The sequence below is a fragment of the Filicampus tigris genome, chromosome 11 (genome assembly GCF_054856515.1).
Source record: "Filicampus tigris isolate MCC_2025a chromosome 11, RoL_Ftig_1.0, whole genome shotgun sequence".
Taxonomy (NCBI): domain Eukaryota; kingdom Metazoa; phylum Chordata; class Actinopteri; order Syngnathiformes; family Syngnathidae; genus Filicampus; species Filicampus tigris.
In genome coordinates, this window is record NC_141227.1 from 23,116,352 (window position 1) to 23,129,426 (window position 13,075).

General features: G+C 42.9%; 1 protein-coding gene across 1 annotated transcript in view; it reads right to left on the bottom strand.

Moving 5' to 3' along the window:
- The window catches only part of lrpprc (leucine-rich pentatricopeptide repeat containing), a 51,675-nt gene that overhangs the window by 17,387 nt on the left and 21,213 nt on the right, over window positions 1-13,075 (bottom strand). The window contains exons 23-25 of the mRNA XM_086045689.1: window positions 8,754-8,961; window positions 4,020-4,144; window positions 2,470-2,576 (exon numbers count right to left, since the gene is read on the bottom strand). Coding sequence (XP_085901815.1) covers window positions 2,470-2,576; window positions 4,020-4,144; window positions 8,754-8,961 — 440 coding nt within the window. The remainder of the gene's footprint in view (window positions 1-2,469; window positions 2,577-4,019; window positions 4,145-8,753; window positions 8,962-13,075) is intronic.

Sequence of the window (13,075 nt, forward strand, 5' to 3'; positions counted from 1 at the left end):
CATGGCCGAACCCCTCTCCCAACCGTAAAAACACATAATGACTCGCCTCTCTTTAGCGATGCCACCTAACCTTGACCACACACACACACGCACACACACAAGCGCACGCGCCACAATAATAGGCCCCATGACAATCCTCTACCTAACCATGACCATTTAGCACTAAATTGGCCACCTTTCGCTATCATTACATTTAATTAGCTGTGATTAATCAGCTGCCAATTATACCAAACACAGCCTAAAGAGAGCCACCACTCACTGGGACCGCCACTTGACATCCTCTCCATAGATGTTGGCGCTCATGTGTGCTTCTATGCACATTTCGTACTTTTTTCGCTTCAAACAGTGCAAGGCAACTATCCGTCATCGCCTCAAGTATTTAAGAGATGATAGATGACAGCCGAGAAGTGCGTTTGCTTGACCAGAGATTTTGAAACCTTAATGCGAGTGAATAGCGGATGGTTATGTTTTGACATGTGTTGATTCATCTGTGAGTTACGCAAAAATTAAAAAATAACAAAATGAAAAATAATAATATACAGTACTACTGTTTTGCGGTAGTAACTGCAAAGGTTCTTGTGTATTAACTTCTCTGTATGGGGCTTTTTAAGGAGACATTTTGTTTGGGGGCAGCAAATAAAATGTCTATCTGCAGCAGAGTGGAGACTGGAGTATAATAATATAAGATAAGAATAGCATCCAACAAAATGAGGGAAGCTACTGTTAGCATGTTTATTTTTCTAGTGACATAAGCAATCTATATTATGTTTTCTATTGCTCACATCCACAAATTGGAACTAATCCATGCCAGTCAACGTCAACTGAGAAGTACACACAAATACGGCACACAGAATAAACTAACGTTAACCAATGAAGATATCGTGTGTTTAACGCATTAATAGACATTGTTACTTTGCAACCATTGACTTAACACCAACGAGAACATCCAGCACAACTCAACTCAAACAATTCATGTTTTAATGTACATTGTCAAGCTGCCTTTACTGACTCCTCAAGTAGGCGTCTCCTAGGCACTGTATTATTTACGGTGCTGCATGTTTCAATAGCCTCTGAGGGGCTGTGATGAACCTTCAGCCTGACATATGGTGAGTGAGTGTGTGTTAGTGTGCGCCTCTGACAGTTCAAACCCATGTCTTCCACCAACATCCTTGACGTTTTGTGTGTTCATCTGCAATCTGTAATAAGGCTTTGCCACTCCTACACACACACTGTTGGCATTTAGCTGACGCTGTTGTAAGTAGGATAAGGGCCGCACAGACACAATAACATGTCGATAGCGCTTCAGAGGGACGGGAAATCCTCAAGAGGCCCAAATCCCTCTTTTAGTGCACACGAGAGGGCCGAACGGGGACATTCTTCAATCTGTTGAAACCACATAATGGCCTTGTTCCCTCTGATGTCTCATGTCCTGATCTGTTTATTCATCAATCTCCCTGTGCTGATACCCAGCTTGTGAGCACGCAGTTCATCTGTGTGTCACTCGCTTCTTATCGGCCTGCCTTGCCTCTCTTTTACACTAATCTATGAGCTTTATGACAGGACAGTGTTGTGTGTATGCGCGGTTTGTGTGTGTGTGTGTGTGTGTATATATATATATATATATATATATATATATATATATATATATATATATATATATATATATATAAAAACAGATACACAATGGATATAAAAGGTCTACACACCCCTGTTCAAATGCTAGCTTTTTGTAAAATAAATAATCAGACCATCATAAATGATTTCAAAAGTTTTCCACCATTGGTATGATCTATAAACTGTACAACTCGAAAAAGAAGAATGGAACCTTTTCCAGAGGGGACACAAAAATAAACAACTGAGATCATGTGGTTGCATAAGTGTGCACACCCTCTCGTAACTGCAATGGAGCTGTGTTTAGAATTCCCTGATTGCATTCCATCTCATGTTAAATGGGAGTTAGCACACACCGGCCACCATTTAAAGTGCCTCTGATTAACCACAATTAGGTTCAGATGTTCTAGTTGGCTTTTGTCTTTTTTTTTTTTTTTTTTTTTACTTTTTAGCAAAGACCTGAAGGTTTGCTGCTAATACTGACTGGTATTTGGAACAGTTTATAATTCCCTCCACCTTCAAGCTGAATAAATAGTCCCGAAGCATGATGCTGCCAACACCATACTTTACTGTAGTTATGTTGTTCTTTGAGTGGTGAGCAGTACTGTGTAACTTTGCACCGCACCATTTGGAATTGTGGCCAAAATGTTCAGACGTTGATAGTCGTAGGCTGAGCTGGATAGATAGAGTGATAGATGCGGACTGTAATATATAGAGAGTGATGGACATTCAAATAACCATTAACAGAGCTAAGTAGAGAGCGAGAAAAAAGAACTTTCATTACCCATTGGGAAATAAAACTTGATTCCAAAATTGTCTTTTAACTTTGTTCAGATGGTATATTTTCCAAGTTCTTACCTCAATGATCTTACGAGCCTCACGATAGCGGCCCGTCTGCAAGAAGGCGAAGAATAGATCGTAAAGCATGGTCATCTCTCCGCGCTCTTGGCTCACTGCGTCCATGGCTGAGGGAGGAAGCCAAGTGAGTTGACGGTAAAGAAAGAAACAAACAAAAACCCTACTAATACCATTTCATTTTGTTTCACTACTTGGCACGCAGTCAGAAGCCGCCACCACCTAGTGTGCTCGCCAACGACCGGCAAAAAGAACTGAATGAAAGCCTGAATAAAGTCGTCCTGGAAAACCGGCTAAGGTGCTCTCTGTTCCCCTTTTTACACACTATCTCTGTCCTGCAGCTGACCGGGTATTAAACAGAGATAGAAAATAAAAATCCAGAGCATAATTTGGTTATTTTTGTACTGCTCAAATAAACACTAAAAAGTCCAAATACTTTAGGGGTTGGCTAAACCACCAACTCTAAAAAAGGCCACACAAGTCAAGAACATTTGAAGAGCCACATTATGCCTTTTTTTTTTGGTGGGGGGGAGTCAACATGTCTGCTGTTTTTCATCACATTTATTTTTTTACTACATGACGCGGGTGTCTTGGTTGGGTCAGTCACCCTTTGGTGAGGTCACGTGAGGGTGGAGGAGGCTATGGCAGACACAATAGCGGGTAAGAGGGCTTTTTTAATGGGGCGAATGAGGAGATGCTCTCCAGAGCCACTTGCCCCTCTGGCAGGGTTGAGCTTTTCATACACAGCTAGACAGGATGAAGAAAAAAAAAAACTGAATAACCCAACATAGACTTTCATTCACAAAGCAAACTTTTTTTTACAAATATTAAAATATTCATGTGTTGTTACTAATACAGATTTGGAGGCAATGTAGTCTTTCGTTTTATTTTTGGCCACATTCGTTAGGGTTTCTTCGCACAAACACCCAATTTTGGAAATAAGGACTGACTTCCCATAAGAGAGCAAAAGGACAAAGACTATGGCCGTGTACGCATGGCCCGAAGATCAAAACGTCAAAAAACAGGAGATCAACAATGATTGTTTCCTCAGTTCTGCATTTCTAACAACTCACTAAGTCTGGGTGTCTCATTGATTTTATTGATTAATGTGAAATTAGGGGACAGGACGATTGAACGTTTTTCCCCTGACCGATTTCTGTAGCATGTCCCGGCTGATGCACACCGCTTACACTAACAAAGTTTGTGAGAAAAATGTGAAAATGCACCAAAATGTAGAGATTTAATTTAAAAGTCCAACCGTACTTCTCACACTTGCAAAATTTTATGCCCATTTATGTTATGACTGATTATCTCTGTAAATTACACATAAGTAGAAATGTCATTTTTTTGTTTTGGCTGGATGGATGGATGAATTTGAATTTAAAAACAACGAGCATGTGGCCCAAAAAAACATTTGAATGGTTGGACGATTAACCTGAACAAAGGCAAAGTTTGCTACGTGTTTAGTGGTCTGCAATAACAATATTTAACTTCTTTCTGAACTTTAAATGTCCTGAACTACGGCAAAGGCTACTGAAATGTGTCTTTGAGACCTTTCTGCAGGAGCTCCGTGTCTCCCTTCTCCACCAGGCTGACGATGATGTCGTGGATGCGTGGCAGGTTGCCGTAGCGCTTCTGACATTCCAGCGCTGCGTCGAGAGCTCCGGGGAGGTCATTACTGTCGGCACGCCATCCAAAAAGCACACACGCAAACACACACATTCACACAAAGGAAAAGAGAGAGAGCGAGCGAGTTAGATGTGCAATCAGTTGGGATTGTATGGGGAGAAAATACAGAGCGTTAACCCCGTGCCCTCGCATTCAAGTACAATGACCCGCCGCAACAATACTGGCCGTTTAATGCGTGACAGCACAACTACAGGTGATGAGGCCTTTTGGCCCCAATACATCATTCTCACACAATCGTGCACTCCCCCCGCCCCAAATGCCGGTGAGCAGGGGGCTAATGTCTCTCTGGACAGGCTTTCATAGGCGCTTGATGCTTGGCAGTGGACAAAAGGGCCTCTCTTTAGCTTCCGTGCTCATCTCCAACTTCTCTGGACGTAGCTTTCGCTTCTTTTGTCCTTGCCGGCACCTTTTCCTCATCTCTTATTTGCCTTTCCTCCTGATCCCGCCTGCTTTCATTTGAACTTGTGTTCTCGCCCTCACAACCGTTGATTTGGTTGAATTCTAAACATTTGCTAGAGAAAACCAATGGGAATCGAATTCAGTTACAGAGTCAAAACTGCTTAAAACCAGTAGCATTGCTGAAAGGGGAATGATAAGATACAACACCAAAAATATACACCAATCACAAAAGGTTCGGAATATTGGGCTTTCGGGTGAGATTTGGGGGTGAACCTAAGTGCAATATAACCTTTACAGGCTAACTGAAAAGGGGAGGTAGCAGTTTTAAAACCTCAAGCAAAATTTGAATGTAGCCTCATTTGACAAATGTCATTGATTGATTGTATCATAAAGTAAATAAATAAATAAAAAATAATAAATAAAATCAAAGGTAGCACAAACGTTTAATCACCTCTGCTTTCGATTCGCAATGTACTGACTGAGCTGTCAAATAGCATTACCCAAAATTCAAACACCATTCATTTCCTCACGCAAGTCATGGCCTGGCGCCTGATGGATGGATTGATAAAGAAACGGAGCGACCGCCAAGCTGAAGACAAGATGAGGGAGGGAACTGGGCGTACGAGAGACCACTTCACTTCAATCGGCGGTGTTGTGACAGCGCTGCTGTCAATCTGCTGATTGGGTAATTACCATGTCAATCACACAGAGGTCAAAGCAGAAAGAGCTTGGACGCTGAGTGAGGAGAAAAGTTAAATGTTACAGTGATGAAGGTTGATTTGTGTGTGTGTGTGCTTTCATAAATAAAACCAATAAAGACCAGAGAGCAAACGGGTACCACCTTGAATTGACCTTCTGTGCCACTGAGGAGGAAATGGCGAGCGTTGCCTAGTAAATTTCTGATGAAGGAGATGAAGGACAAGCATATTTAGCAACGCCACTCAAGAGTGATCGAACAATACAGTGTCGACATTTTGGGTATACACTCCTCGTCTTTCTCCTCGAGAGCTCAACCTACTATCAGACTTCGCTTCTACGTGAGACATTTAAAAAGGAGCCATCACTTGGCCTGGCATTGCAATTACACCCACCTCCCCCCCTCCCGGCAAAAAAGAGCTAAGCATGTCAAAAGATGGATAATTTCCCCGTCGTTACAATTTAAATGTCACTTTGCATTGCCATTTACTACAGCACAGCCCTGTTAATGTCCCCAGCTTTGCATGTCAGCCACTTTTCTAGCCAATTAAGCCATGAAAAAAAATATTATAACCAGGGCTTTGCTGGTGGAAACCTGAAGGATTAGACAAGGAAGCTAATTGTGCCTCATCCTTCCTCTGCTGCCCTCTTTTGTGTGACGAAGACGGGCAGGCCTGTTATCAAGCCACTGTCCTCGTACGGGGGTGGACGGGGGGGGGGGGGTGTCTGGAAAACACAAATGAGCCGCTGATCATGACACCACTAGCCTGCTGTTACGTGTGAGCAAGAAGGGCATTTAGTTATGCTAATAGTACGCCTGACACAGTGAGAGAGATGCAAACTTTGTCAGCCGTCAAACAGATTTTTGTTGTAATGCTAAAAAAAAAACAATTGTGACCTCACCAAAGTGAGTTCTTCCATAGCCCATGCTACATAGTTTCATAGAGAATTCCCAAAATAGCATGCGCAGCGGAAAGAAAAATTTTACACACCCTTGACCTATGACATGTAGAACAAAATCCAAAAGTGTGCACACCCTCTTGTGGCAGTGTTCAATATTAACAAATCACATTCAAACTCATGTTCTGTGGGAGGTAGACCGCCTGCCACCATTATTAAGTGCCTCTGATTAACCACAAATAAACTTCAGCTGTTCTAGCAGACCTTTCCTGACAATGATAGAGACAAAATACTTATTATGCTTATGACTTAATGCTTAGGACAAAAAACAAACATACAACTTCCATAACCTGACGATTCCTTGTAACATTACTTAAAATCATTTCCAGTACAAGTTTTTACGATGGCGTTTGGAATCTGGAACAAATGATTCCAAATCACTAATTTGCTTTGAGTGACTACCAAAACGTTGTCAAGGTACCACTTAAGGAGAGATGCTTGTCTTCTTCGTAACAAGAAAACATTTGTCACACCATAGAGTTGTGGTGTATGTCTGCTATTAAAAAAAAAAGGCGTAGTCTAACGCTCTGTATGAGCTATGGGAAAAAAGTGAGGGCGTTTCTCTGAGCTGCTCCGCTCTCTATTTACCGAGCCCATTTCCAACTCAGATGTTCGGAATTATTATTCAGGTCCTTGTCCTGCCATCTCCCCGCTCATTGGCATTTTCTGTCGCTAATCGCTTTCAGAACAAGTGGCAGTCGGCGCTGGCTGCCAAACAGAGTGGTAGCAGGTTAGCTGAGACAATACGCAGCGGACGGGCGGGAAGGCTAACGGGGCGGCGCGTATGATGGGCTGTCAAGGGCTAATCTGCCGCAGAAGTGTTCATTAAGTCATTAGGCGGCGACGCGGCGGATGAGACTGGCGAGGGCGAGACTGATGCCTGCTTTGTCCTCGTGTATCGGCGCGCTCCCTCCGCCTCCTCCCAACAATCGGCTTGTCTGCTGAGTGACGGAATGAAAACAACAGATGAAGCGAGGAAGCCGACTCCCCCATCGGGGAAGTTTGAGTCAAATGTTTGGCACTGAATCGGACAGTGACAAAATGTTGAAGCTACTTTACATTACCAACCATTTTTCATGAAATGTGCACCGATACTTAAAGCACAAGTGCTTCGTAAAAATGTTTAATCCCTTTGATTGTCTTGACTTTTGACAATTATACTTATACAGTATGTTCTAAATTTGTACATCCAAATTTTTGGTGGGGGCGGTAAAGGAGCGTGGGGGTGGGTGGAGGGATTGTAGTTTATAAAGGCAGTTTTTTGTTGATGTTTTTTTTTTTTTTTTTTTTTTTAAATCAACTTTTGAATGGAATGACGTGTAGGAATAAAACCAACCCAACGGTACGCCTCACCTCAAAAGTTGCGAAGTGCACCAAAACTTTGAATTGTACTGTGCTCTGATATCCATTGGGCCTAGAAAATCACACAGTGGAAACTGAAACCTGACCTGGATTTTGCTGTTCCAATTACTAACCTGGTGAATTAAAACTGCAAGGTGGAAATATGTGTGAAGAATTCCAAGTAGCCTATAGGCTAAGTAAACGGATTGTTTTGCACAAGTCCTATGAAACACTGTGTAATGTACATGGGGCGTACACATATTGGATGCAACACACATTGGGTGAAAACTGCTTTGACAACCTAAAACAAGAAATACGTAAGGCCGTAGGAACGGAGCTCTGAATTCATCATACAGAGGACCGAATGTAAAACACGAATAACTACGGTAGGGTAATTTTGAAGGAAATCCAACTTGCGTTTAGTTGGTGCATAATTTCACTTTTGAATGCCACGCATTAGTGTGTTTGTTTTGCAGTACGGCTGATGACCCAGGAGTAAATTAGCCCACTAATCTTGCCAAGGCAGCTATTAGCAAGTGAACCAGGTAACCGCTTGTGCCAGAAGTACTGTACTACAAAAATGAACAGTGGCAGGGGAGCACCTGCAAAGTACTACTTCCAAGGCAAACGCGCTATGAAAGTATGCGTGCACAGTGTCTGTGAGTCTCCGAACGGCATGGCTGGGGTAAATCTGGCAATTAGTGCTCTGTACATAATTAACATGCTAATGAGTTGATCTACTTAAAAGCTACTCTGATAAATAGAGCGCACACACACAGGAGGTGAATGGCACATAGGCACTGAGGAGTCGGGCCAATACGAGTGACCCCGCGGCCAATGTTTGATAACACTGATCTGCATTTTGCATTGACAGAGAACCACAAACACACACTACATACATACACACACCTTGGGAATAGAGCAGTGGATGGGCGAGCGGGGGCGGGGGCTCATGGGAGAGGTTGCAGCTGCTGAGTCCAAAACAACAAAGCCACATGCACTCGGAACACAAAAACGCACACAAATGAGCAATTTCCACATCCTCTCTCTGTCTGAGTCGCTGAACCGGAATGTAACCTCGGCTATGATCACAGGGAGGGATGAGCGACGCGCCCCGATACACACATCCAACACCTGCCAAATGGATGTGGCACGACAATACGCTGCAACATGCTCGCAAACAAAGAGGGAGCTGGCGTTACCTGTCCAAGTAGGCGCTGACCAGGGGCGCGCAGAGATTGCCGCTGGGCTTGGCCAGTCCCAGCGTGAAGATGGTGTCTTGGAGGCGCTGGACCATGGGGGCGCCGCCTTTGGCCGCTGCGGCGTTGAGGGTGTGGAAGAGCATGGTGACGTGGCTGTTGTTGAGCACCACGTCCTTCTCTTTCAGCTCCTTCAGGATGTCCACGGCCTCTGAAGAGGAGGCAGAGACAAAGCCGCCGGACAAGACAAAGATCAACAAAAGAACACACAGGACATGAAACAAAAAGACGGGAGAGCGAGGAGAATAGAAAAAAGTGTGGTGCGCAATTTTTTAATGAAAGGCCCTTTTAGCTAAATCCGCGTGGGGAAAACAAACCCATTTTAAAACAGCATTTTGCTCCCAGCAGGGGATGCAAATGCAACCCTGGATAATGCCATCTCTGCTCTAATTGCTACGTGCGGTTTTCTAAATGAGACTACAATTAGCGGACCCCTACAACGAAGGCCATCTTTTTGCCTTGGCCAGGCGGAGAAGGGGAGGGAGTGGGCTAAATTATAGGTAAGCAGCGCCGAGGGCCAGCCGTGGCTTCGACGAGACCTCTGTAAACGGGATGAGGGGCCCGTCCATTTCCCATGGAAATGCAGGGCAATTTTCCTCGCCACGCGCCCATCTGGCCAACACAGGAGGGGGCTGAGCGCTGAACAGGGGTGTGTGCACATATGCTTGTGTGTATTACGAGGCTAAAGTAATTAAGATGCATTTACGATCTATTTAGACAGCTGCTAATGGGTTGATAGCGATACAGCTGCTTCCCAAAACAGATACTAATCTATACAACATGACCGAGGGGCATGATGTGAACGTGCGCAGAATATATGTAATATAGGAAAGGGGAAAAAAAAAGTGCTTAAATGGGTCCATTTTTATGTATTGAAGACAAGTACGATCCAAATAGTGCTAATGAAATGTTTTTAAAAAAAGATGAAATGCAAATGTAGTGCACTTACTGTAAGTTTAATACAACTGAACTTTACTTAAAATGTCCTGCACTTGAAAATGTATAAAATGTTCTGTACTGGATTAAAAATCAAGTTTAAAAAGGCCGTATGCATAGCTACAGTAGTGAAATGCGCTATAAAATTAAAGTTGTATTGCATCGTATTGGTAATTACACAACTGCGCTAATACACCCATCCGTCCTGAAAGACTCTACTAAACAGGCCATATATAACTGATTATACATGTTTTTTTTTCCCAAAGAAAAGCACAACATCAATAGATTTTGAGCAAATGAAGGATCCAACGTGCATTATGTGCGTTACTGCCTCCATTCTGGAAACTAGCTCTTTGTGGGCTCCAGTCATGCAGGAAGTCACTGCATCATGCGACAAAAGTGTACAAATGAACTCCTTCAATTTTTATCATCAACCAAACCTACTAACATCTAATCCAAGAGCTGTAGCAAACTGAACAGAAGTTCACTACTAATTGACCCAATGCATTCCCTTGGATGTACTGGTGTGCCCTTGGATTTCACCTTTAATTTCCATGGTCAAGTGTGTATTGCTGTCATCACTTCCACTCAAGTCTGGTTTCTCCTATCCACACTCTCCATCACCCTGTGACACACCCGCTAATCACTCAGGCCAATGGCTCGGAGTTGATCTGCTCAAATGGAGCGGTCCGTCCACCGTTCAAAGCACCTTGCACCTCCCGGCATCCATCACTGCTTTTACCCGTCCGTCTAGCCAGTATGCATAACCATCAGCTCAGCCAAGCATCTGGGCCAGCAAAGCGAGCCAGACCACTCACACACACACACACACACTCAAGCAAGCAAGCAGCAGGAGACAGGGAGGAGGACAGGCAAACAAACATCACACAGCCCAGTGGTTCATCTAATGCTCCATGACTCCACCGCAGGTGAAAACATGCAAAGAGTACAAACTCACGGCATGTTGCGGAAAGGAAAGACAGATGCAGTGGAGGCCAAGGGCAGGTCAAAGAGACAATTGGTGATGCAGAGGTGTAGTTAAAAAGAGAAAGGGAAGACAGAGGGAGTTATAGTGGGCGTGTCTCCTATTTTGGGACATTCATGCTCTACAGGGTTTAAGTCCATAGTTGGACATGGAAAAGACCTAAATGGTTTGCTTGCATGCATTTGGATGACAAAATGTAAACGTGAAAATGGGTCACAGCCCTGAGTCAGCATTTATAAAAGCAAAGTATTTGTTAGAAAATTTTGTGCTATCTATGGGATAGCTGTTCCAATACTTTTGCTCATGTCAGTTTCATCAAATCCAGCAATAAACACAAGAAAATAAAATGCGTTGTCGCATATTCATCATTTGATGTATTTATAATTAAGACTTATAGCATTTTCAGCAAATTGGGTTTTAAAAAAAAAAGCATTACCATGAGACCACATGACCCACAAGTAAATGGAAATTATGGCAAAACAAGAGACAGTTCCATAGTAAAAGGCAAACAAAGAGGCTTTTAATAGCAGATGTGATGACAGATGTCGCGATCGAAGGGCCAAGACGGAGACGCCAAGTGAGCAGCAGACGTAAATGAATTGACTAGACAAGGAGGAAGGTAAAAAGCGAAGAAGTTAACAGGCATGAGTTGAACTAAGGGAAATGACAACAAAAGCCCGTAAAAGGGGGTGCCGCGATAAAAACAACAACGCCAGCCAACATGATCTTCATCTGGGGCCCGGTGTGTGCTGCGAGCCGGGAAGACCACCAGCGCCTGGGTGGGTGGAGGGCAGTGGGGGTGGGGGGGGGGGGGGACGCGCCAACATCAAGGTTAGCCAAGTGTGCTAATGTGGGTGACAAGCGTCTCGCCCGATGCGCGCACTCTGGCTAATGGCGAACGCTTTAGCGCTGCCGATGCGCAAGCCGCCACACACAGACGGACACTCCAACTGTCGCGGCCAACAAACGCCTTTTGCTTGAATTCACATGCAAATGTGTGTGTGTACCACTCAGGCACTTTGGTGGACATGATCTGCCATGAGCATCAAGGCGGATTTCAATAATTCCACAAAAATACACACAGTCCTGTAATTTTCCCCCTCTCATTTCTCGCTGATGCAGGGGTGCGTCTATGTGTGCATGCGTGTGTGTGTATTCGGAGATGTGGAAAGGCAGCGCTAAGAGGGAGGACAGACAAGGGAAACATTTGGCTGTCATTGTGTTAAAAAAAAAAGAAGAAGAAAAAAAAAAAAAAGAAAAAAAAGAAGCAAAGCGGCAACAGTGATGGTAATTGGCTCCTCGACGGGCTGAGGGAAACTCACCGTAGCATTGTGAAAATGGTCGGCTAATATGCTTTGAGGGAGGCAGACGCACTGGTGACACGCACACATTTTAAACATTCTTCCAAAGACCATGAGTGAATATTAAGAAAGAAAATATAAATATAAATAGCAGTATGGCTGACATGACTACCACAAGCGTCTTTTTGGTCTTCCTTTAATAATAATCCTGTAAAGTAGTCACAATTAAATGACAATGATTTGATGGGGAAAAGAAAACACTACTAGCAATATTATTTTGTGTTTGATTCTAAATAAATATATATTTTCTAACTTATTTTGTAGGATTTTTTTCTGATATTTGTGTGCGTTATGTTCTGTGTGTAATATTTGAGATTTTAGTTTGACATATTCCTTTAGATTTATTGTTACTGATTTTGTATACTCAATATATTTGTATCCCCTGTGCCCATCAGGATTTTAGTTATTTTTTTTAAGTCTGATTTTTCATCTAATATTCTTGTCAAATATTTTATATCTGTTGTAATACTTTGATTCATCCATCCAGTATGCTTTTTGTCAAGTATTTTTTTGTATCTTTTATTTGAGTTTTCGCATTTTTAGATTGTCCTAAATCAAAAGAAAAAAACTAAATACAAAAAAAAAAATAACTCAAGTTAGCTTTCAAAATCTGTAAATTTCCTGCAGGACGAGACATCTACAATCTTTTCAACTTTCTGAATTATTTCTTGCCCATGTCGAGATGTCTGCTACATATGCTATTTTGTGGAGGATATCACATTAATCCGATGGGCTTCTTCTGACATGAATGTTACCACCCCTAATCCCAGTTGATAACTATACGCAATAGAGTTGTGACAACACATTTCTTCAATCCAATATCTTGTGTTGGATACAATCAAAAACGATAAGATTCTTGCTCCGACCAGTCTGGATTTTGCACCTGCAATACAACTCAAAATCAGTAAGCTAATTTGTTTGATTAGAAAAGAGCTCTGAAAGTTTGAAAAAGAAACCCTACTGTTAAATAGCTGGCGTGTCAG